Genomic DNA, 25,764 nt, shown 5'->3' with positions numbered 1-25,764 from the left:
CCCTGCCTGTCTCCATGTCCCTATGGATGCCATGACGTCACTCTTGGTAACCCCCCATGTCTGTGCCAAGGCAGAAGTAGATAACAGGATAACACCATTGGCCTGACTCCCAGAGGTCTCATGAGTCGGCAGCAGTGGAGGCTGGTCAGGCCTATTCCAGGTAGGTAGAGTACAGTATCTACTTGAGACCCTGACCTTGAACTCATGCTCTCGCTAGAGGCCACCTTCTCCTTAAGGTGGGTTCCTACAACCCTCACATGCCACACAACTCCCAAGGATTGAACTACTGGAACAAATTCCTGTCACTAATTGAGGTAAGGCTGACAACACAGTGTGCTCACCATTCTCCACTCAGGAGTATAGCTTCCTGACTAGTGGCCCTAGAAAATGGGATTTGGTGAAGCCAACTCCATGTTCCTCATGCTAAAAAGATGACCAGGAAAGGCCTCTTTCAAAGAGTAGCTCCATCTTTATTATTTGGAACTTTTCATACTCTTATTGCTTGATACCTCATAACACCTACCAGGCAGGGTATAAAACAAGAAATTTCTGAACTCACCTAAACAAAAGCTTCACTCAGCTGAGGGCTGGCCACTCTCAGAGGGCATGGCCTGGTGAGGCACCATGCCAACCATGTGCTTCCTGGCCAGATGTGGACATCGGTTTGTGGAGAGAAAGGCCCTCCTGCTGAGTCTTGCTGAGGACCGCTGGGAGCTTGTTCCTGCGATGTCATCCCCAGAAAACACATAGAGCAGTGGAAAAGACACAGCCACCCCCCACTTCTCCCTGCACTCCTGCCAGGGACTGCTATCTGGGCCATGCCCTGCTGGAGCCCTTTTATACTACTCAGCCAGCTTAGTGGGTCACCTTGGTCATGGTTCTCCAGGTTTATTCAAGCAGCTCTAGAGCTGGAGTTCGAGGGGTCAAGAGTAAGGCTCCCCTCATTCCTTCCTTCTGCTAAGCCCCACCCAGTAGAGGATATTCTAGGGACAAGCATTTGCCTTACCATTTCCCCATCCTCTGTTGATTATCAGCAGATACTCAGGAGAACGAGAACTTAGCAGGAAGTGCAGTATGCAGTACTAATAGTTGTTAGTACTGTTTTTCTGATGTGATTGAATTTTCTCTGTCTCTCTCATGCTCAGACTTTCCTCTAACCAGTGGCTCTCATAGTGTGGTCACAAGACCAGCAGCACCTGGGAACTTGTTAAAAATGCATATTCTCATCAGGCTCCATTTCAGACCTACTGACTCAGAAACCCTGGGGGTAAACCCTAGCAATTTGTGTTATAAAAAGCCTTCCCAGGGGCTTCTGGTGCATGAATGCTCAAGTTTGAGGACCACTTGTCTAAATTATCCTGTTAATAACAATCCTCTTCAAATTCAAATTCAGTTAGCATTGGGTAAAGACTATGCTAGTCATTATCCCATAGACTTAAGAGTGATATGGTGATGTTGGTAATATCAAGACCAGCAGCACCTGGGAACTTGTTAAAAATGCATATTTTCAGCAGGCTGCATTTCAGACCTACTGACTCAGAAACCCTTGGGGGTAAATGCTAACAATTTGTGTTTTAAAAAGCCTTCCCAGGGGCTTCTGGTGCATGAATGCTCAAGTTTGAGAACCACTTGTCTAAATTATCCTGTTAATAACAATCCTCTTCAAATTCAAATTCAGTTAGCATTGACTATGCTAGTCATTATCCCATAGACTTAGAGTGATCTGGCGATGTTGGTAATATTATTCCCATTTGATAAAGACTATGCTAGTCATTATCCCATAGACTTAGAGTGATCTGGTGATATAGGTAATATCATCCCCATTTTATAGTTGAGGAAACCGAAGTCCAAGGATATCGAATGATTAGCTCAAGAACACAGGGCTAAAAAGTGGCAGGCAGAGGTAGAATTTGAATCCTTATCTCCTGACTCCAAATCTAGAATTTTTTTCCATTCCTTCACATGAAGGAACAGAAAAAGGTACGAACACTAGGCAACAGTAACCTAGATAAGACTCACCTCTAACAAGAGTGCAGTGGACAAGTTTTGTTTTTGACATATTTGAATCACCCCATTCTGACTTCTTTGAGTTCCATAAGTCCCCTTCTGTTAGAGCTTGGTTACCACCCATTTTTCATCATCTCTCCAAAAGTGGGTAATACAAAGTGATTGTGTCTTTCTTTCAAGGATAGCTATATTTTCATATGTTTACTCAAGGTCAAAAGAAATGAATCTCCATTGGTGGAATTTGGAGCAGCTCGGGGGATTGAGGGTGGATGGCAGAGATAGTTTTTCTAAAGCTAACTGGACAGTCCAGGGGTAGGTCTGGCTCTAGGTGAGCATTCCCTTATACTTATGGCCCCTGGATAGCTGCTCAGTGGGTCTCCGTGGCTCTTTGTTTTCATTGGTCCTTAAAAAGAGGAGGGGCTATCTTGTGATGTCCTATATCCAATACTAAATTCACTCTAGGGTGAAAGGTTTCAACACTTAAATTAGGTCATTGGTTAAATACTTTATGTTAAATCCATACAATTTAGCCCCAGTCTTGAGTGGCCCTACTTCAGGCATCAAATGGTGGAGTTCTTTTCCTTCCAAGCCACAACTTTTATCGGGCAGACCACCAGGGTTGGCCATCAGAGTTTAATGGGCCAGGGTTGTGAGGACAGAACTCTGCCAGGAAACACAGATTCATGATTGTATAGTCTCAGGCCAAAAACTAGAGCACAATTTGTAGCCAAAACAAATCTGAGAATGACAAGAGGGAAAAAAAATTTCTCCTGCTTACAGGTCCCTGGAGAGGCAGTCTCTTAGCAAGGTGCTATTCAGAGAAAAATTATGCAGAGGAGGCTGAGATGTGAAGGAACCAATGCGCATCTCATCCCTGTGGGTAGACAAAAGGAATAAATCTACCTCCTAAGTGACCTTTAAGGGTTTCTAATAAGTGAAATAAAGGAGCCTTTTCCTCATCCTTAAGTCATGGTTACTCAGTTGATGCTGTCATTAATTTTGCTTGTTTTGTTTGTTTGTTTGTTTGTTTGTTTGTTTGTTTTAAGCCATGAGAAAATCATATCTTTTTGCTTTGGAGTCAGGCTAGGATCAGCCCAGTTCCCGGAGTACCTCAGGGTTGGGTTTTATGAGGGATAGACGGTGTTGGTGTTGCTGTTTGCCTTACTCGGGGCCTTCTCCAGTGGAAGCAGAGAGGGGAGTTGGTATTTGCAGTGTCATTGAGATGGTGGGGGTGCAGAATCAGAACACCTTCACTTCAGGGCCAAGGACAACTTTATGAAAGTAACAATTTGGTTAATACGCATAGGAGAGTGCTTTTGATAAATCCTCCTTAGAGACAAACCTGCTTGTTTTTCTCTTCTGGTTAAAAATTGTTTAGTTCTTCCTTCCCCCCATCCTCAAACCTGCCTAACTCCGGAAATGGGTGCATGCTTTATTTTTAATCCAGAAGTTCTGTACTCTTGTCTCTTTTAAATTTTGAAACATGCAGTATTATCCTCAGAATATTCTGTAGCAGAAACATTATAGAAAACAATCGATTCCCCTTTAAGAAGTTCTGAGATGAAAATGAAGCTTTGCAAAATAGATCTCAAAGTCATGTATCACCCCGAACAGTTATGTTTCAGGCTACAAAAACTCAAATTCTATTTTAATTTAAATTTTCTCAAATCAGAATGTTTTATGCTTTCAACTAGAAAAAGGATACAGTTGGTTCTGGAGCAAAAAATCCAGTTCTCCTCCTACATGGCGCAAAATGGGGCTTGAGACAGGCCTGAAGGAGTTAATGCTTGTTGGGCATTATTCTTAAATAAATCAAGGCCTGGTGCAGCTGCTCCTGGGGGACAAGAGGGGAGGGGATGCGGTGTTCTACTTGGGGCCAGTGCTAGCCTAGCTGCATTGTTTACTCTCCACCCACTAAGAATGCGCTTGTGTGGTGGAGAGTGCATGTGTGCCTGGGTTTTGGATGCAGAGTACAGAAAACCCCATTCGGTGACTCAGCCTGCACGCTGAGGCAGCAGTGCAGTGGGGCTGGGTGGTTAATCTTGCTCTCCCTTAACACTGCCGCTTTGCACGACTGGGCAGGAGCGGCTGGAGGCAATGATGCGCAGGTCCCTGGAGCGCACGCAGCAGCTGGAGATGAAGAAGAAGTGTTCATGGGGAGCATCGCTGGCTGTGGGCCCCACAGGACGCGATGGTGAGTATGGGGCTGTGCCCGCATTACAGGGCCCTGGTGGGAGATCATGGGGCTGGATACCCGCAGGATCTGGGGGATGCTTTGCACAGCTTTACCAGTACCGTTTTCAGGTGTAATGTTTAAAACTGCCAGGCTTCCTGTGTATGCATTTCTTCTGAAGGGGATCTGTATATTCTTCTTGCTAGCAAACAGCAGTTGATACAATAACTGGGCTTTGCGGGAGAGCAGCAGAACAGCAAAGAAAATGAATGCGGAGCCTAGTTAGCCAGACTCAGCTGGCACGCCTGGGGTAGTCCGATTCCAGGGTAGGAAAATGGCAGGAGGCTCAGTCATGGCTCTAGACATGACTGGGAAAGGCAGAGCAGCAGTTGCCTTTGGAAGAGGGCTAGGCTTTTTCTTGTCTCATTATTAATTTTTGTGGCTCTTTCAGTTTTGTTTCAAGGTGACATTTATTTCATTATCCAGTTCATACTCATCTTTAAATTTTAACAGTTTAATTTAATGTGTGGATTGTTATTAGTCTCTGGGTGGCTTTTCACCCTTGTCAGTGTCTCACTGCATTTCAGTGATCTCAGAATTCTGTTAATGCAGGAGTTGTACATTAGCTGTCTGAGAACAAATGGTTTAAGTTTATAGGATGGTTTCTTGACTTTGCTGTATTGTGCTTTTAACCTTTTGGCAGGGAATATACTTTATTTTTTCATTTTTGAGACATCAGTAACCCATTTCAGTTACTTTTTCTAATTTTCTAATTAGAAACTAAAAAAAGAAATTTGGACTTTTTTCTTTTACCTCTCTTTGCTCTGATTTTTTGCTGTGTAGGTGAATCAGAAAATACCCCACCCCCTCCTCTAGGTTTAGCAGCCAACACCCTCCCTCCGGATGCAGGGACCACTGCTGCCGCTGCCGAGCCCACCAACGGTATATCCAAGCATCATGTGCCATGGCGTTTTGTGATAACTGTCCTGATCACCCTCCTCCATCACCTTGTCTGTCTCAAGCACTTTTACAATTGGTTGCTTAATCTGACCCATTATAACTTTTTTTCTAGAGATGTGAATAACATGCCCATATTTCTTTGTTCCTGTGTCATCGTGGAGCTGTGCATGCCTTACATTTTAGTGCCCTGGAGACATTTCATCCTCAGCTCACTAACTTCTGCCTTGAAATCTTGACAGTGTTTGATTTTTGTACATTTAGATCTTTAACCATCTCATTAATATCTGTTTTAGGCATCAAGTAGTAGGGCATCCTAATCACTTTTGGTTACCAAAACCGTAATCACACAGAGTTCTGAATGGAATACTTGGGCTTGGTGTTAATGTGATGGATTTCTGTAGAGGTGTTTGAGAGAGAGTGGTAGAGACTTTATCAGTACCAACACTAGGAATCCAAATCGTTAGATAATTTGGCTTTGTGCTTGATTTCATCTCTCTGTCTAATAGGCTCTCTGTTTTAGATAGTCCTGGGAAATCCTTGTGGTCTAGATCAAGAACAGAACTAGCAAGACTTTGTTCTCATTTACTAATGACTTTAGAAATTCAACCCATCTTTGGCTGGCAAAGAAAAAACAAGATGTAAAAGGGATTCATTATTTACCAGCAATGCAGAAGGTCATATATTAGCAGTAGGAATAAATAGCCTTGGTTCCCATCATTCCTTTGACAAAGAATAATCCTTATTGGTGGTGCTCTGCAGCAGAGGTTTTGCCACACAAGCTGAGTTACTTATAGTGTTGACACTGGCCTTGCCACACAGAGAGGTGCAGGTAGAGTGGAGTAGTTGCCCATTGGAAATCAGAACCCAGGGTGAGGTGAGTGTGGTACTTAACTCGGTCATACAATTTAAGGAGGTGCCAAAAATCTCAATAATCAAGATAAAATATTTTAATGAGATGTTTTTAAAAATTAACGCAAAACAATCCATAATAAAATATCTAATTTCTAAAGACCAGTGTTATGCTGAGCCATATGGGAGCCTAAGGCAGAAGGAAAAATGTGCACTCCTATATACATAGTTTTCTGTAATTTCTAATGATTAATTTTTTCCCAGAGCATTAAAGTAGTTTAAAAAATACTGAAATTTTATAAAGTAGGAGTGTTAAAACTCACAACATCATTTCGTTTAAATAGTTTGTTTATCCCCAAATTTATCATAGTCTTACTTCAGCTTAATTAAAAATTATTTAAGATTGTGACTTGGTCAGCAGAAATTATCAAACATGGCAGTTCTCTCATTTGAAAACAAGATGAGCAGAGGAGTAGATTTTGAAAATATTATTGATGAGTTTGCTTCCCCTACAGTCAGGGGGATACATTTTTCCTTTTGCCTCTGGCTCCGACATAGTTTGGGAGATCACTCTCAGCACCTCTTTGTTTGCTGTGATGGTTTAATTTAGAAACCATTACATACATACATAATTTAGAAACCAAGTCTGCAATAATGACTGGCACATTTGAACACCAAACCCAGAGTCGCATATTAAAATCCTAACCAAGAATGGTTAAAGCATTAGCAAAGGGGCCATTTGACTCCATCTCTTTTTTATTTGTTTTTTTTGTTTGTTTGGCAGCTGGCCGGTACAGGGATGGAACCCTGGACTTTAGTGTTACCAGCACCATGCTCTAACCAACTGAGCTAACTGGCCAGTCCCCCATCTCTTAATAAGAGGAAGAAAACCAACTGCTAAAGGTCCTTCTGCTTTAAATACAGCTCTTTGCATTACAAATTACATCTGTCTCCAACCTGAGCTACAGATAACCTTCAGGGAAAGTTCAGTTTCAGCACACACTCCCAAACCATAGAACATATTCCAGTGTGGATTTGTCTCTGGGTTCTGGTTGGTTTTGTTTTTGCATGGTGTGAATATATTTAAAAATCCCTGGACACAAGAAAATGATTTGTTGATGGGATTAGCATGGCTTTAGTTGAGCACTTAAGTGAGGTTGAACATTTGAAATTGAAGAGAAGAACATAGTGAAGAAATTGCACAGATGATCTTGCTGCAGACCAGTGGCTGCTGTAGCCCGAGCATTTCCAGATAAGGATAATGGAATATCAGGATGATGGAAGCAGAGTGTGCCACAGCAGTTTAGGAGGTGTATGGATGAGAACAGGAAGGACACTTTGGGATATGAGTTTCTTGGTCTACAATGGTGTAAATACCAATGTCTTTAATGCGTTTCTCTACAGCATGTGACAAACTTTCAACATCAACTGTGAATTTGCCAAAGCAGACGGAGCCTCCCATGAGTAAACGCCTGTCTTCATCTACCGTGGCAATATCCTATTCTCCAGACCGAGGCAAGTGAACATGCAGACCTGGTCTCTCCAGTTTGCTTCTTTCTGGTGTGAGCATCTAAACGTTGGCATTTGTGAGAGCACCCTCTTGAGCCTCTTGCTAACCACCATTGTCCTGGCCTTGTGATCTGAATGTGGGAGCCCCAGGGCCTCACTAACAGGACTTTGGGAAGTGGCATTGTTCTTTAGGGCCAGGTTGTTGTGGAAAAGGGACAGGAATTAATGATAGCCTCCCAGTCTGAAAGAGATTGTTCCATTTTCCACAATGTGTGTAGGAGTTGTCCTGTCCAGGAACTAATTGACTGGTGGGCAGATGTGTCTGTTAAAAAAGTAACTGCCCGGTCAGTGATGGGATGTAGTTGATTAGCCAGAAAGAGCAGAATTGATGAGTCAGAGTTGCATGGGAGACTCAGATATGTGAAAATTGAAATTGGGGCTCCACAGACATCCGTGGTTCATAGGCCTGCCTCTTTGTAGATGAAAACAGAAGTGCAGAACTAATATGAGGCCTCTAAAAGAGGAAAAGCGTGGGAGGCCTTGTCAGGAACTTTGTTTTGAGGTGGGAGATGATATGTATAGGACATGTGCCAGAAACTGAATAGATTTAGCATCATCCATGTTCTAATGGAGGTTCAGCTGAGTCACCGGAAGTCTGGATTTCCACCTTTCAGAGTATGTAAGTTAAGGAAGGGAGAGAAGCTCTCCATACATTAAATGCAGCTTTTAAAGCATCACTGAAGAAGTGTCAGGTGCCTGTGGAGGATTTAGCACGTCAAGTCATCACCAAGGGGAGGACATTTGTGACTTGGCAGAGGCCAGTGTGCCTTCTGGTGATTTTTTCATTGGCATTGACCTCTCACCCCTCCATCTCAAAGGCATGTCATGTGTGTCAGAGACTTTGTGAGTGTCATAATCATAATGCTGCTGATCTCATGTGGTTCATGGGTAAGTGCTGGGAACCTGGGCACAATTAAGAGCTGAACGAGAAAACACCTACATACTCAACTCTAGGTAGCTGTTCCATTAGTGAGTGGATTCTATATGTTTTCGTTAATTCACATGGTTATAGATTGATATTAAATTCATTTTTGCATTGATTAATACATAAAGGTAGCAGTATATTATTATATATTGTTGACAACCGAATTATCTGCTTGTGGATTATAAATTGAAAATTTTCAATCCCCAAACCATTTACTAGTTAATAGGCACCCAAAGAATACAAAGTAATGGAAAAGTTAACCCATTGCCATATAATATGTTCTGAAACCATCAAAATATTTTGGTCATTGAATTTTAGATTATGAATACTACTTATCTTCCATTAAAGCTGATAATCAGTTGACTGTTACTACTTTTATACTTATTTAATTTTTGTGCTTCTTCACATGGAAAAAGTATGCAAGGATTTATTTTTATACTATTACAGGATGAAATGTTTCATATAAAAATCAGTGTGTTATGAAATTCTTCTTAAGAGAGGACCTAAAACAAGTGTTTTATAGGTATAATCTCTCTTTTTTTTTTTTCAATGTTACATCTCCTTGGTGAGTAAATGGTTTCTTGAGTCCATATTACATCTTGGGAGGCAGGCTAATTCTCTTTGAGTGATATAGGTCACTGTACTGTAATAGCATATTGAATGCATTCTGGCACCCCAAGAGAATTACTACACTCTCCCAAACTCTAAATGATACATCATTTGTTTTATTTTACTATGACGAATTCCATAGCCATCCTTTGTTAGAATATTTTTATTTTCCGCATTTCTTCTGCCACCCAAAAGTTAGTTTACATCATGCACTGTATCATTTAAACATTTTATTTTGTTTGTTTTAATTTTGCTTTTTAAAATTTTTATTTGATTCCATCCCTCAGCTCATCGCATGCACCTTAGTACCATGGAAACCTTTCTTGTTATGCGACTGTTGACACCCACACAGGCTTCTTTAGCCAGAAGCAGAAGTGCAGTCATGCTCTCTGAGCAGGCCAGTGACTCAGGTAAAAGAGGCCAAGCTGGTGACACTGAGGAAAATGACCAAAGTGGTGTTGGTCAGCCTATGATTTCTTCCTGAATTTTGCATTTTGCTTCCCATTTGCTGGCTTTGTGAAATGTCTTCAATGGTTAATAACATTTCTACCCACCAATGTTTTGCTATTGCTGTGTTTCTTTTATGTGTCACAGAGGTGAGTAAATTATTTGATGACTGAGGGCATGTACATTAGGGAAAAAATCCGCTTGATGAGCTGTGGAGGTTAGTAGACTTTTCTTAAGAGATGGTTTGGCAAAGTAGCCTGTAGACCACAGTCTAGGGAGTTCCATAACCAGCTCTACCCCTCACTGGCTCTTACCATTTTGGGTAAGTTAATTAACTTCTCTAAGCCTCAGTTTGCTTATCTGTAAGATGGAGTTATTTTAAATTGTCATGAGGATTAAATGAGATAATGCATGTATATGAGATAGCACAATGATTGGCACAGAGTAAGAGCTCAACAACTCTCTAGAGCCTCACTACTCAAAAGGTGGTCCATGGACCAGCAACAGTGGCATCACCTGAGAGCTTGGTAGGAAGGCCCCACCTGACCTGCACATTAAAGTCTGAGAAACACTGGACCAGACCATCAAGCCTTTCCTTTACCAAAGTGGATCAAGTCATCATGTCAAGATTAGTGAGGGCTGGCATTCTCTTTGGTTGCAGATGAGCAGTCCTGCATCCACGTGGGGTCAGGGCTGGTCTCCATTCCCTAGATAGTATATTCAGTGAGATGACATAAAACCTCTGCCTGGTTGTAGCTACAAAGAAGATATACAAATAGCCAATAAGCACATGACAGGATGCTCAACATCATTAGTCATTAGGGAAATGCAAATCAAAACCACAATGCAATACCATTTCATACCCACTAGGGTAGCTAAAATTTTTTAAAAAGGAAAAATAAGTGTTGGTGAAGGTGTGGAGACACCCTCGTACGTTGCTGGTGGGAATGTAAAGTGGGGCACCTCAAAAAGTTAGGCACAGAGTTACCATGGACTCAGCAGTCTCACTCCTTGGTATAAAGCCAGGGAAATTAAAAGTGTGTTCACACGAAAACTTGTACACAAATGTTCTTAACATCATTCACAGTAGTCACAAAATAGAATCAACTCAAATGTCCATCGACTGATGAATGGATAAACAAAATGTGGTATATCCAGAAAGTAGAATTATTACCCAGCTATAAAAAGGAATGAAGTACTGATACATGCTACAGGATGGATGAACCTTGAAAACATTATGCAAAGTGAAAGAAATCAGTCACAAAAGGCCACAACTTGTATGATTCCATTTATATGAAATGTCTGAAATAGGCAAATCCATAGAGACAGAAAATAGATAGTGGTTGTCAAGGATTGGGGGAGGGAGGAAAGGGAAGTGACTGCTGAATGGATAAAGGGTTTCTTTTGGGGGTCTTGAAAATGTTCTGGAATCAGACCGTGCTTATTATTGCACAACCTTGTGAATGCACTTTCTAAAGGGAGAATTTTATGGTATGTTAATTATATCTCAAACAAAAAAATAACCCTAGCAGTTAGGAAATATCCTCTGAATGTGTCAGGGGTCCCCAAGACCACTCCCAGGATTAATGATTTGCTAGGAAATCTCATAAGACTCAGCTATAATTTCTTACAGTGAAAGGATACAAAGCAAAATCAGCAAAGGGGAAAGGTGTCCAGGGAAGACCAGGCACAAGCTTCCAGAGTCCTCTCCAGTGGAGTCAGTCAGGACCCAGTTCCCCGAGCAATGAGTTGTGACAACATGTATGATATGTTGCTAACTAGGGAAGCTTGTTAGAGACCTACTGCCCGAGATTTTTCCTGGGGGCTGGTCACACATACCCCTCACCCAGAATGTACCCAAATTCCAGACTCCCAGAAAGAAGTCAGGTGCTCAGTGTACACCGTATTGTTTGCACAAACAGTTCAGGTATGGGGAGTCACTCATCAGTTAACAATGGGAACCCTCCCAAAATCTAAGTTCCCAGATGCCAGCCAAGGGCCAACCTTGTAAGCAGGCCTTTCAAAGGACAGCAGTCAGATCTGCTATGTTAACTGTCCTGCACAAGGCAGTTGAGGTTTAGAGAAGTTAAATAACCTGCCCAAGATGATTCAGCTATTAGGTGGCAGTGCTAGATCTGTTTAGCTCCAAAGCACAGACTTTTAACCCCTGAAATGAACTTGACTCTTGAGTATTTGAACCTTTTTAGGGTAGGATCATTTTGTGTACAATAGAAAAAATACAGTATTTTGAGAATGCAGATTGCCCAGGTCACATTTTAACAGTAATGTGTTCTTCTCAACTTCCCACTCTCTCTACTTTTTCCATCTGTACTCTCTGTTTTGCTGGCTGTTATACTGTAACTCTCTAGTATTCCCTACCTGTCCTCGTGCAGCTGCTGCTGGCTCTCTTAAATCTTCTTACAAGTCTTCTCCCACTCGAAACACCGAGAGGAAGAAGACTACATCTACATCTGGTGTAGGAGATGCTGGGAAAGGAGCCCCTACAGGAGCAGAGGCCCCTCCGGTAGGTTTAAACCCACTCATTCACCCCTCCAGACTGTGGTATATCTGACAATATGGTCACTTCCTGCGTTTGACCTGTGGTCTCCATTTCCATTGGTCTCCAGGAACTGCTCAAAGGGTCGATTTGGTTTAAAATTTTACCTAACCTTGAAAGTCATTTAACTTTTTGCACTCTCCTAAATCTTAGTGCCTTGGAGCAAATTCCTAATGATGGCCTCATTATAACCTTCCCTTCGAAGGACAGGAGTCAGAAGGAATGTTCCAAGGGTCCTCTTTCGGCTTCTTTAAGGATATCTGATTTGGGGCCAGTCTTACCTCTACGGGTAAATAGAACTGAGGTTCTTGGTCAACCTTCAACCACAACAATAGCCTATAAACATTTTTGATGGCATGCTGACACCATCAGTAAAATAAATGTTGAGCAGGTATCCCCTATTATATATATTTAGAAATTATATATGCCGCACTACTTTTGTTAGTTATCAGTTGCTACATAACAAATTACCTCAAACCTTGGCAGCTTAAAACAACAAATATTTTATTATTTCACAGGTTCTTTGGGTCAGAAACTGAGAGTGGCTTAGCTGGGTCGTTGTGGTACAGGGTCTTTCATGAGGGTGTGGTCAAGATGCTGGCCAGGGCTGTATCACCTGAAAGTTTGACTGGGCTTCTTCTGATATGGCTCACTCACATGGCTCTTGGCAGGAGGCCTCTTCATAAAGCTGCTTGAGTGTTCAAATGACATGGCAGCTGGCTTCCTTCAGAGCAAGCGATCCAAGAATGAGTGTGCAAGGGGGAAGCTGTGTTGTCTTTTGTGCCCAACCTGTCACTTCTGCCATATGCTGTTCATTAAAAGCAAGTCACTAAAGTCAACCCACACTCAAGGGGAGAGGAATTGAGTTCCCACCTGTTGAAGGGAGGAGTATCAATTTGTGGATTTATTTTAAAACCACCACGTTACTGTACTGCTGGGCATTTTACCATATCGTATTTTCTTTTCAAATCCATTGTGGCCCTGAGATTCTCAAAAAGTGAATGTCTCAGACTCTTGGATTTTATAATAGGGTGGATTACTGTGGAAGGAGACTGATGTATATGGGTGCGGGGATCAAGTGAGGATTTGCTACAGAGAAGTTTGATAGGGAGAGAAGGAAAACTAATCCTTATGGAGCACCATCTGCGGGCTGGGCACTGTTGTCTATTCCCTTCTACCTTCTGCCGAGGGAGGTGAGGGGGAAGATGTAGAGGAATGGGTGGGGTTGTAGTCCCCGTATACCGTGTATGTCCACAGCTCACTGTCTTGGATGTTAGAGCCACATTTCACCCACCTGTAATTTTTTTGTAGTGATTATATATCTTTGTACTCTTTCTGGTTCCTATATGTCCAGGACCATAATATGGTTCTGTTGTTAACTCTTTGCAAAATAACAAGGAGAAAGAAATCTTTGCATTTTGAGGCTAAAAATTGTTTTCTTGACTGGATGACCTAAATTTGATGACCTCATGGTGTCTCCCTGCAAAGATTCCCGTCACGTGAAGCACTCTAGCTTTGTATTGATTCCTCTAAAAAAAAGAAGCTGGGCATTGCTTCCATCTGGGTTATTTTCAGAAACTGAGGAAATAGTGCCAGTTATGGGCTGTGGCTATCCTGTTCTGTGTTCCCCTACAGATGGAGAAAGTGAAGAAGGGACGAGTGACAACTTCCATTCCCACTGGGGGCTTTGGGTCTCCTCTGAGAAAATGCGAGTTTCCTGGAAGTTTTTCTAAGAGGTCGTCTTCTCCTGTGATATCCAAGTAAGCATCTTTCCCCTTTGCCAGACAGTCTGACAATTAAGTCAGTTTGGTGGGGCTTTGAGCCATTCAGTGTTGTGGCCTTTGACTTATCTGCCTTGACTCTGTGTATCTTCTGGGTAAATTGTGGGCCATTGAGAGGTTTGTTGCCTGGTAAATATGGGACTCTTCTTATTTCCCAAGGTGATGCATTCAGCATTTTTTCTTTTGGTCTGTGAATTCTATTCTGCTTTTCTGACATTCTTTCTCCTTTGATTGCATCTGGATTGGAGTGATTGCATTGTGCTTGGGCACCTGCTCATACTCCCTGACACCCTCCCCCCCCACAACACATTGTCTGTCTCTTTACAGAGACAGTAATAAATTGTCAGCCACGATTACCAGTATTTTTTCTTCTTCTTTTTTTTTTTTGGTTAGGAATTGGGCAAACTCACCAATGAAACCATGTAACTGAAAAACAAATTTACAGTAACAGTGTGACCATTGTCTTAGGTTATTAAAATATTTTACAGATGGTAACTGACAAGTGTGACTCAGTAAATAACTCAATCCAGCAGTACAATGGAAGCATCTTCAGCAGTACTGAGAGAGAAGGAGAACTGTGTTTTAATTTGGGAAAATAGGAAAGTTTTTATATAGAGAGAATCCTATAACCTTGTTTAGTGTATCAGTTTGGTTCAGAGAGCAGAGGACAAAACAAATTTAATGAACACTTGGAATTTGTGTGTGGGTTTTTTTGTTTTGTTTTATTTTCTTGACAGCTGGCCAGTACAGGGAACCGAACCCTTGACCTTGGTGTTATAAGGCTGTGCTCTAACCAACTGAGCTAACTGGCCAGCCCTTGGAATTTGTTAAAAATATTTTAAGGTGACGTCACCTCTTATTTCTTATGTGAGGCTTTCTAGCAGAGACTTTCACTATTATTATTTTTTTCAGAGATCACTATGGTTTTCATAGATTACTAATACCTGCTATTGATGTGTCTGTCTCCCATAAGGAAAATCCTTATATAGCCCATTACTGAATTAATAGCATGATGTAAAAAAAAAAATTTTTTTTTTTAATTCATTGCATCCTTTCTGTTCTAGTATTTCCTGTCTTTGGTTATGGTATTGCTCTTTTGCAATCTCTTTAAATTTATTATGTGGGCTCTGCAATCTCTTTTTCATACTTCTGAGCCTTTTCAGCTTCCATTCATGTGTCACTACTCTGATGTTTATTTGGGACATTTACATTAACAGAGAGAAAAGCCTAATTCATACTGGGACTTTTCCAGGTTCCAACTTCTTTTTTCCTGGATATCAACCCATGGTCCCTGTCTGGATAGTAGCTTGAAAGTTTTATCATTATTATTACAAATTTCACTGAGATGAACACAGGTTATTGCCTTTATAGAGATGAAGATTAGATTCTTTGAGGCTGAAAATCTTGAAGAAGATTGTATTTCTAGAACTATCTTATATTTTAAAGGACACATCACCTGAGTTTTATAAAAGCTCTCCCTGACCAAAACACTTGAATCAATCCCAGACTTTTTTTATGCAGTTAAATTTAGAGAAAAAAATTTAATTTCCACTCTATCTAGAATAAAATATTTGTGGAATGAACAAATGCTAGTCGTTATACCAAATGCCATAGAGAATCCCAAAATGAATGGAATAGTCTCTATATCAAGGAACCTCAAGTGAGGTGGGAGGGAGTCATGTACACAGTTGAGTACAATACAGGTCCTAGTTTAGAGGACTGCCCATCTGCTTACCCTTCAGGACTCAGCTCAGCCAGCACCCTCTCCAGAACCAGGCAAAACTGAATTCGCCTCCTTCTCTGTGCTCACATAGCATCATGTGCATGCTTCTATCGTTCATTCACTCAACAAATACCTATAGAGTGCCTATTTTGTGTCCAGCGCTCTTCTGATGGCTGAGGATGCAGTGATGAATATGGTGAAAGTCCCTGTTCTCATGGGGCTCACATTACAATGAACAAGTATAGTATCAGGTGGTGATAAGTGCTGTGAAGAAAAATTAAACTGGGTCAGATAGCAGAGTGGTAGAGGGGAGTAGCTAGATAAGTTACATTCACTTAGCAGTCTCCTTGCTAGACTGCCATAAAGGTGGGGACTGTCTTGATTTATTGTTGCACAGTAGGTGTTCAGTATGTGTCTGACTTAGTCCATCTGGGCTGCTTCAAGAAAAGACCATATCCTGGGTGGCCCATAAACAATAGAAATTTACTTCTCACAGTGCTGGTGGCTGGGAAGTCCAAGATCAAGGTGCTTGCAGATTTGATGTGTGGTCAAAGCCTGTTTTCTGGTTCATAGATGGCTGACTTCTAGCTGTGTCCTCACATGGTACAAGGGGAGAGGGAGCTCTCTGGTGTCTCTTTTATAAGGGCACTAATTCCATTAACATGGGCTCTGCCCTCCTGATTTAATCACCTCCCAAAAGGCCTGCCTCCTAATACCGTCACCTTGTGGGTTTGCGTTTCAACATATGAATTTTAGAGGGGACACACACATTCAGGCCGTAGCAGTGTCTATGGGATGAAAGTAAGAAGAGAAGGAGAAACTGGAGGGCCAGGAGCAGGGTCGACTGGCAGGTATAAGAAATGCTGAGACCAAGCCTGCCCAAGGACTCTGGCCCTTTGCCTCCTCTTTCTTTCTTGGCCATTCATCAGCAGATTCTCTCACTGATCAGTTCCTTAAACATTCTCTTTTCTGGGCTATTTCACTTGGGCAATTTTTAAAGTAAAGGATGCTGGCTTCTGTTCTATGTTGCAGAATGTTCCTGCTACTTCAGAGAGAAATTAATGGAACGGCATATATTTTCAGGGCACTATACATGTCATCTCTGATGCAGGCAGGAAAAATAGTCAACTCTAACACAGCTGGCTTCCTTGTGTACTGTCAAAACTACCAGAATCATCTCTTTAAGAGAGATACCCTAGGGATACAAGTTGCTCCAAGACCTCTAAATCAGTATTACCGAGTTGAGAGGTCTAAGGAGAAGCACATATTTCTTGATTTGAAAATATTCAGAAGGAAAGTTTCTTTCTGGGTGAAAATTAGTAGCTGAACCACACAGGGTGTGAACCAGGTCTGAGAAACGTGGGAACTCAAGTAGAGTGTAAATCAGTTCTGAAAATCCAACTGAACTATACAGCAATGAAAACGAATGGATCACAGCTGCATACAACCACATGGGTGGATCTTGGATCTCAGAAATGTAGTATTAAGTGGAAAAAGCAAGTTATAGAAGAATATCAACAGTACGGTTCCATTTATATTGAGTTCTCAGATGTGCAAACCTAAACAATGTGCTTTTAAGAATATAAATGTAGTAAAATGATTTTTGTTTGGGGGTGACTGGCCAGTATGAGGATCTGAACCTTGACCTCAGTGCTACCGATACCATACTCTAACCCTATTGTGGTAAAATGACTTTTGGAAAAAGTAAGAAAATGGCAAACATAAAATTCAGGATGATGATGGCCTCTGAGTGGGGAAGGAAAGGGATTGGATCATGGAGGGTCACACAGAAGATTCCAGCATAATGATAATGTCTTTCTGTTGGATTAGGTGGTTGTGTGGGCATTTGTAATATCATTCCTTATACCGTACATATTTTATAAGTATTCTTTTGCATACTCAGTACTGAAGAAAGACAATAAAAAAGAAACACTTAGTTGATTTTTAAAATGGTATCCCACACAAAATAAATCCCAGCCAAGCTGGCATTTTTGACATTCGCTGTACAGACCAAGCGTGTGATTTTTAAAGCATGCTGGAAATGATGTGGCTTTGAAAGAGGGCTTAGTTAGCACCTTTGAACTCTCATCCAGAAGCCTAGACAGGTCATGTGATTAATGATCCCTTTTCCTGTGACCTCCTAAATTCTGACAGTGCATTGTTCTCCCCGATCTCACATAAAGTAAGCCACTGTTGGGTGGCTGTGCATATTAATAGCATTGCTCTTTTAAGTGTTCAAGTTTATTTTCGTTGTTTGCATTGTTGGTACTTGCATAGGTTTTAGAAACTAGCTTTAGCAACACTCTGAAAGGCATAGATGGAGCGTAGCTTTTTTCTTGCCACGTATAGAGAAGCAAGCAAGTGTGGCCAAGCGGATTTACCCCGCCTGTCTCTGCATCTGGGTGTTGATGCTGCCTGTACTCCCAGTTCTTCAGTGTGAAATATTCTCTAATGGTTTTATATTCTTAGAAATATATTCTAAGTCAGTTTGGTTGTTATGATGGGTAATGTTTTAGTTACTGCTGCTATAACAACCTCCCCAAAATTTAGTGGCTTAAAACAGGAATTTATTATTAATTCTCACGGTTCTATGACTTGGGCTTCCTGGGAGGTTCTCTCTTAGAGTTTTCCATGAGGTTGCTCTGTGGGTCGACTTGGACACACCAGGCAGTTTTCACCCAGGGCCTTCCATGCGATTGAGGTTTCATGTCAGCCAGGGCTGCAGTTTTCTAGGGTTTGACTGAGTTTTGGAGGTCCGAGATGGCCCATTCACTTAGCTGGCAATTGATATTGGCTGTTGGCTAGGAGTTCAGCTGTGGCTGTCAAATAGAGTGCCTACATGTAACCTCACCATATGGCTTAGGCATCTCATGGCATGGCTGCTGAATTCCAAGAGGGAGAGACCCCAACAGTGAGCATCCCCCCCAGGGTAGGGAACAGAAGCTGCTGGACCAATTAAGGACTACGCCCTGAATTGGCATAGCAGTCAGCCAACCCAGATTCAGTGGGAGGGAGACATAAACTCAAAAGGTTGTGTGGGATGGGAGATATTATTGTAGCCATCTTTGGAAGACAAGATGTACCAAAGATAATCACTTTCAGAGATAGCTCATAGCTAAGATCAGTTTTGTATCAGGGACTTACTTTAATTTCACTTTATCATGCATTAGAAACAAAATAGATATTCCATAGGAGGGAAAACATTGGGATGAAGTTGTCTGGGTGGCCCAAAATAAGTACCTCCCATTTTGCTCCAAATCACAGGCCCAAAGAAGGCTCCAGGACCCAGCCTATTCCTTTGGTGCCATTCCCATAGGCTTCTCTGGTAAACATGTGTTGTGGTTATCCCCTCCCACAGATGAGTATCTATAGTGGATCAGGGCTCCCTGCACTGGCAGCTTGACTGCTGGTTTTGTCACCACCATCATTTTCCAATAGGCTTTTACATTCTTATCTGAAATTTTTCTTGAAAGGGATCATTGAAAATGTTAAGTAGTACCCCTTCCTTGCAGCCATACTGTAAACTCACCGAGTCCCCAGTCCTATATTTTCCAGTCTTATCAGATAATTTGAGTTTAAACCAATTTTTTAAAGACTTTTTATTTTGAAATCATTTCAGCCTTACAGAATTGCAAGACTAAAACAAAGAAGTCCTGCACACCTTTCACCCTGTGTTAAGGTTTAGCCACATTTGCTTCATCTGCATCCCCTCATCACTCCCGTTCACAGTTTCCATAGACACACGCACGGATTTCTCCCAGAACCATGCGAGAGTAAGTTGTAAACAGCATAACCTGTTACCCCTAAGAACAAGGACATTCTTTATATGACCACAGTACACTTATAAAAATAAAAAAAAAATTAACTTTGACATGATATTGTTACTTAATTTATAGTCTATATGCAACTTTTGCCAGTTGTCCCAATAAGATCCTTTATAGCATTTTTTTCCTGGTCCAAGATCCAACCTAGGGTCCCACAGCACATTTAGTTGTTTCATTGCCTTAGTCTCCTTTAACCCGGGGCATTCCTCCACCTTTCTTTTTCATGACCTTGACATTTTTAAAGCACACAGGCCAGTTATCTTGAGGACTGTTCTTCAATTTGGATTGGTTTGATGTTTCCTCATGATTAGATTCAGGTTGTGCATTTTGCGCAGGGATCCCATGGTAGGGAAGTTAGGTACTTCTCAGTGCCTCCTGTCAGGCCATGATGTCAGTTTGTTTTATTACTGGTGATGCTGACTTTGATCACTGGTTAAGGTGGTGTCCACAGGTTTTTCTGGCATACAACCTCTCTTTTTCTCTCTGGGAAGTAATTAAAAAATAAACTTTTCAGAATGTTGGCTGAACTGTGCTGACAAAGCTACAGACAGACCCCTCATATCCAGCAAATAGGCTATGTTCACCATGGGTGGAGTCAAGTGACTTTGGAGAAAATAGAAGTAGATTCCAGGATGTAGAGGGTAAAAGTCCTTTGGGGTTCTTTGCAGTCAACTCACATTCAGAAGTGTGACAACCCTCTCTCAAGAGTTGTTCTTGCCACTCTACAGAGGTGTTTGTTCATAATTTCTGCTTGTCATGGAACCTTAAAAGGTTACGTAATCCTGCCTTATGCTGCAGAAAGGCCTAGTTCTACCATCTCAAACAAACCTTTTGAATCCCCTTTGTTATATTTTTGTTAAGTGAAAGAGATAAAATATGGAGACAAAGAACAAAGGGCTTGGGTGCCAGCCCTGGCTCTCATCTATTTGCATCTCTTTGGGAAAGGTCATTCAAGCTCTCAGGACTTTTTTTTTTTTTTTTTAATCTAAAATAGCAATTTCCTACTTACCTCACTGGGTTATTGTGGTGATCAAATAGACCGAATTATTAAGTAGATGAGAAGGTACTTCAAGATAGAACTCTATAAATGCACAGTGAATTCCCCTAATTAATTCATGTTTAAATTCTTTCACCAGCCAAGATACCTATTTTCAGGAAACTGAAAGAAAATAGCTCTGCCAGACTTAATTTGGCTTGCTATAGAGTGAGTGAGCAGGGTTGGCCAGAGAACTGTGGGACCTGCCAGACCAGCATTGCCTTGTTCACGATGCCCATGCTTAGCAGCTCTTGCAGGGCACTGGCAGGATGCTAAAGTCCATGTAAGCAGCTGGCAAGGCAGAATGAGCAGAGAACTCTACAGTTATGTAGATAAAATTGGGAATTTGTAATATTTTATTCTGTATTTTGGTCACTCACTGCTAGGAAAAAAATCCATGACTCGTCTACACTTCTCTAACTTGAAGGTCATGTTTGTACGTGCATGAGAGAGAGAGTTTTCTAACTTATTCTGTTTATTGGTCAGAGGCTAGGGTAGGGGATTGTAAACAGACTTCTTAACAAGTTTTATCCCAAATAATCCACCCTTACTTCTCAGGTAGAAGTTATTTTTAAATGTGTGCTCATGAGTAATTGGCCCAATTTTATTTGGAATAGAACCTCACAGTCTGTGGTGTGCACTGAACCTACACGTGACCATTCTGTTAAAATAAGTTGAAGCAAGGCTGCTCAGGGCTCTGCCAGCCTGAGACTGTCAGAACCTCCCCCCACCCAGGCCAATCCAGCCTTTTCTCCCTAGGACTGTAACCCTGTCCCGCATTTCCACAGTGACTGAGGGCATGACTTCATCGCATTCCATTCCCTTCAGCTGGTGAGCCATTTGCACAAGAGCTGGAGTTCAGATGCTGGCTTCATGGCTGCTAAGGCTGCAGCCAGTTCAGGCCTCTTACTCATTCCCCCAGTCCAGCCCTGGGGACCCTTATGGTGAGAGTCGGGTGTGCAGAAGAGCTCCCATCCCTCTACCCATCATGGGTGGAGGGACCCGTATCCTGCAGGGCCCCCTGGGGCAGAGTCCACCTCTTGAAGCTGGGTCCTAGAGAGAACTAGAATAGGCGGGGCTGTGCGTGCCTGGCATCTTTGCTCGGTCTCACCAGTCAGAGAAATCATACTCGCTCCTTGGGGAGGACAGCAAGGGCAAGAGAGAAGAGCAGGTGGTTTTTGCCGGTCCTTCCACTGCTGGAAATTCCTCTTTAACGAGTCCAGGCAGGAGTGCTTAGGGGAGGAGAAAATGTTTCTGGCTGCATCATCTACCACAAGATAGCAGTTTTTCGTATGGCCTCTCTCACCAAGTTCCAGATCTATCCCCTGCCCCACACTGTTGTTAGAACGAAGGTATACAGAGCATCCACATGATATTCCAGGGAGCAGACAACATATTTTCATCTGGGCAAGCAGTTAGACCGAATCTCTTGAGACACCCTCATGGTGGCTATAGCAAAATGGGCAGAGAGTTTACAGCAGTGGGCACAGCTTACCTCAGTGGGTCACTGTTAGCTTGAGAGGGCAAGGAGAGGCAGGACACATAGGCTCTGCCTGCTTAACAGTGTTATTACAGCTCTAGGTGACAGTGTGAAAGGAAGGTGTGACCAAGCAAAAGGTCTCCTACCTGCCCTATGTTTGTACAGATTATTTGAAGCTGAACACAGGTTTTTGCAGCTCATTGGGAAACTATGCTCAATGGAGCACAGTAAACATTAGAGAGCAGGACATGGTGGTTTCCCCGTTACGGTTCATCCTCCTGGTTTCGGTTTATCTGTGAGGATCGTTGGGATTTTATTTGATCTGTTTAATCAACACAACATCTGTACTTACTCTATGCCAGTTTTTAAAAGAATGTCTTGGGGTTTGGTAACCCCAAACCCAGGCTTAACTGCGATTGCAACACGGAATAGAGCAGACTTGTAAGAAGTGGAGTCAGGTAGACTCCACTGTTGTGTGTCCCTTTCTGTGGAAGGATTGTGTATTTGAATCCCTTTGATAGATTTGAATATGCGTGGGCTCAAACCCTCAGCTCCATTGCTTAATCGAGGGGAGTCATTGAACCTCTCTGAGCCTGGTTTCCTTATCTTTAGAGTGACCATAATAATAGTACGTGTGTCATACCGTTTTTCAACACTTAAAAGACACACACACACACACGTACATACACAAATACATGTATGTATACCCTAAGCAGTGCAGTGGCTGGTGTGTAGACAGCACTCAGGAAACACAGACGCAACTGTGGAGGGTGATAATGGAGATCTGAGCTCCACATGATCAGAGGAGGGACCCCAGTCTGATTCCGTCTGTCAGAACGCATAGGGACTTATGTGCTATATCATAGAGGCACTCATACGTTACCTCTCCAGGGAAGGCTCTCAGGAGCCCAGAGGCATGCCTTGGGGTCACCGTGGGGATTGAACACTACTGCTCCAACCAGAGCAGCTCCATTCTTATTTCCTGTTTATAGATTGTGTGTGTATGTGTGTGAGAGAGAGATCTCAGGGGTTCTTAGCAGAGGGGATCTGGTTCCTGAGGGGACATTTGGCAATGTCTGGAGAAATTTTGAGTTGTCACAACCCAGGGACAGGGATGCAGATTGCTATTGTCATCTAGTCAATGGAGGCCATGGATACCGTTAAACAAACATCCTGCAGCGCACAGGGCAGCCCCCCACATCAAAGGACAATCCAGCCCCAAATGTTGGTGATGCTGGGTTTAGAAAGCCTGCTATAAATGCATATGTGTGTGATGGGACAGGGGGACCCTGTGCATAATTGTATTTGGTAAAAGAGTCTAGGAAAAAAATTAGAAAACCAGGGTTATATAGTGCATCTGGAAAGAATCACCTGTTGCTGGTAAGTCTGAAAAACTGCATCCCTTAGGAATGGTAGGAAGAGGTCCTTTTGGGGGTTAGAGTTGTCCAACTGGGAAGCAGACTGCTGTGGGAGGGGTGGACAGCCCACCGTGGAAGTGTGATCTGGACTAATTTTACATCAGTAAAATGGTTGTTACCGAAACAACTGGATTTTAGAAATTCATGTCATGTTAAAGACATTCATTGTATCAAATGATCACCTGTTCCCCACTGCTGTGTGGTGCTCTGCCTCATATCGACTGAGAGAAGATGCTCTCCAAGAGCCAGGCTGTTAACATGAGAACATCACTGGAGAATATCTGCATCTCACCCAATCCGCATACCACATGAGGGTTATTTTCCAGTTCAGGACAAAGTTTTTAATATTGATCTGATCATGGCATCAAGATCTGATTAGGTAACACTTTAAGCATCTGATGAGAAATTGGCCTTGAATATTAGGTTGAGTTGCCATTTTTATTGCTGTTTTTATAGACCAAAAGCAGTTGGATATTAGCAACTCAATATGGTTTATTTAACCTGCTACAGGATTGAAAGTGACAGTTTGTGATTTATATACAGATTACTTTATAACCTTCCTAGAGGAACTCTGCATAAATGCTTGCATCCTTGTGCCAATCTCTGGGTAAACTTGCATCTCCAATTAAGCTGTTAGTTACCTCCTCGAACAACCAGCACTCACCAGGAGTCCAGCCTGGGCCAGCATACCCATGATGGACCTTCTTCCAATAGAAGACAAGATCCTCATTTTAACAAAGTGGTGTTTCCCAGGGTGGCTTATCTTCACCTTTCACATCTGCTCAGTTGGGAGGAGAGGAATTCTGTTAAACTAAGAAGCCCCAAAAACACCCCCAATCCCTACTACCTCTTTTTATTCCTCCGCATTTAAAAAGGAACTGGGAACCTTGAAGACATTGAGCTAAGTAAAATAAGTTGGTCACAAAGGAACAAGTACTGTATAATTCCACTTATACGAGGTACCTGAAGTAAGCAAATTCATAAAGACAGAAAGTAGAATGGTGGTTGCCAGTGGCTGGGGGAGAGGGAAATAGTGAGTTCATGTTTAATGGAGATGGATGGTGGTGATGGTTGCACAACATTGTGAATGTACTTAATACCACTGAACTGTATATTGAAAAAATGGCTAAGATGGTAAAGTTTATTTTATCACAATTTTTTTTAAAAAGAAGCTAGCTTGTCCGTTATCATATGCTGAAGCTAGATACAACCCTGGTGTTTATCTAAAAAGGGGTGGTGGTAAAATGCCTAACATCCATGCTTATATTGTCATCAAACCAAAGTGAGATTAGTTCATGGCATCATCATCTGGGCTTCTTAAAATATTTCCCCTACATTAAGGCCATCTTCTAGGTACCATATGTTCCTGGTAGGGTGTATTAGTTCATTTTCTGTTGCTTATAATAGAATATCTGAAACTGGGTAGTTTATTTAAAAAGTGAAATTTCTTATAGTTTTGGAGGCTGGGAAGTTCAAGGTCTGGGGGGCACATCTGGTGAGGGCCTTCTTCTTTGTGGGAACTCTCTACAGGGTTCTGTGGTGACACAGGGTATCACATCGCAAGGGTTGGGTGAGAGCATGCCAAGATGCTCACTTGCTCTCCTTATAAAGCCCCTAGTGCTACTCTTGTGATAACCATTCATTCATTAACCCATCAATCCATGAATGGTTTAATCCATTCATGAGTGCATAGCCATCATGGTCAAATCACCTCTTATAGGCCCCACCTTTCAAATACCATACTGGGGGGGGACATTCCAACCATAGCATAGGATGAGAGTACTTTGGGGACTTTTAAGTGTGTGCTAACCCCTACATTTGAACTCTGGAGAGACAAAATTATTCATGTTTTTAGAACCAGATGTCTTTAGAACAGGCCCTGAGTAGTCAGGCTCAGTAACCATCTTCTGGTATGTTTTTGGTTTTCCAGGACAATGTCAAAAACATATCCACAATCTCCAAAGATGGGGAAGCCGCCATACCCAGGGTCTCCCGTGAAGTACCGCCTTCCTGCCTTTCCCAGCCTAGAAACTCCCAAGAAGAAAGCAGAGAAAGAAAAGAGCAACAAGGAAAAGGAAGGTGCCTCTGGTCAGCAGGCCACTGGCCCACATGGAGAGGAAGCCCTAGAGAAGCATGTGGCAGACAAGTACGCCAACGAGAAGCACGTGGCTGACAAGTATGCCAACGAGAAGCATGGGACCGCAGGAGGGAAGGCAGAGTGCAGCACAGGTAGACCTTCTTGGCTTCCCCAAGATGGTTCTCCCTCTGACCTGACCCATGTGCTATTCTCTTGTGTTTGCGGGAGAGAGAGGGATTTTTTCCTGGGACAACTCCATCCCCTCCTACTGCTTTCTCAGGCTTGCACCTTGCTCCTCAGTCCTTTCCCTCAGTATCCTGAGGGTCCCC

At 42.3% G+C, this 25,764-nt stretch overlaps 1 protein-coding gene across 4 annotated transcripts in view; it reads left to right on the top strand.

Annotated features, from left to right (window-relative positions):
• Positions 1-25,764, top strand: part of MAP7D2 (MAP7 domain containing 2) — a 99,944-nt gene that overhangs the window by 53,796 nt on the left and 20,384 nt on the right. The window contains exons 4-9 of one of the 4 annotated variants that reach the window (XM_063083422.1): positions 4,090-4,201; positions 7,394-7,504; positions 9,380-9,502; positions 11,909-12,063; positions 13,732-13,856; positions 25,289-25,587. In XM_063083422.1, the coding sequence (XP_062939492.1) occupies positions 4,090-4,201; positions 7,394-7,504; positions 9,380-9,502; positions 11,909-12,063; positions 13,732-13,856; positions 25,289-25,587 (925 nt within the window). The remainder of the gene's footprint in view (positions 1-4,089; positions 4,202-7,393; positions 7,505-9,379; positions 9,503-11,908; positions 12,064-13,731; positions 13,857-25,288; positions 25,588-25,764) is intronic. The other 3 variants (XM_063083423.1, XM_063083424.1, XM_063083425.1) reach the window with 3 other exon arrangements.

This window comes from Cynocephalus volans, chromosome X (genome assembly GCF_027409185.1).
Source record: "Cynocephalus volans isolate mCynVol1 chromosome X, mCynVol1.pri, whole genome shotgun sequence".
NCBI classification, from domain to species: domain Eukaryota; kingdom Metazoa; phylum Chordata; class Mammalia; order Dermoptera; family Cynocephalidae; genus Cynocephalus; species Cynocephalus volans.
This window is presented reverse-complemented; position numbering and strand designations above follow the sequence as displayed.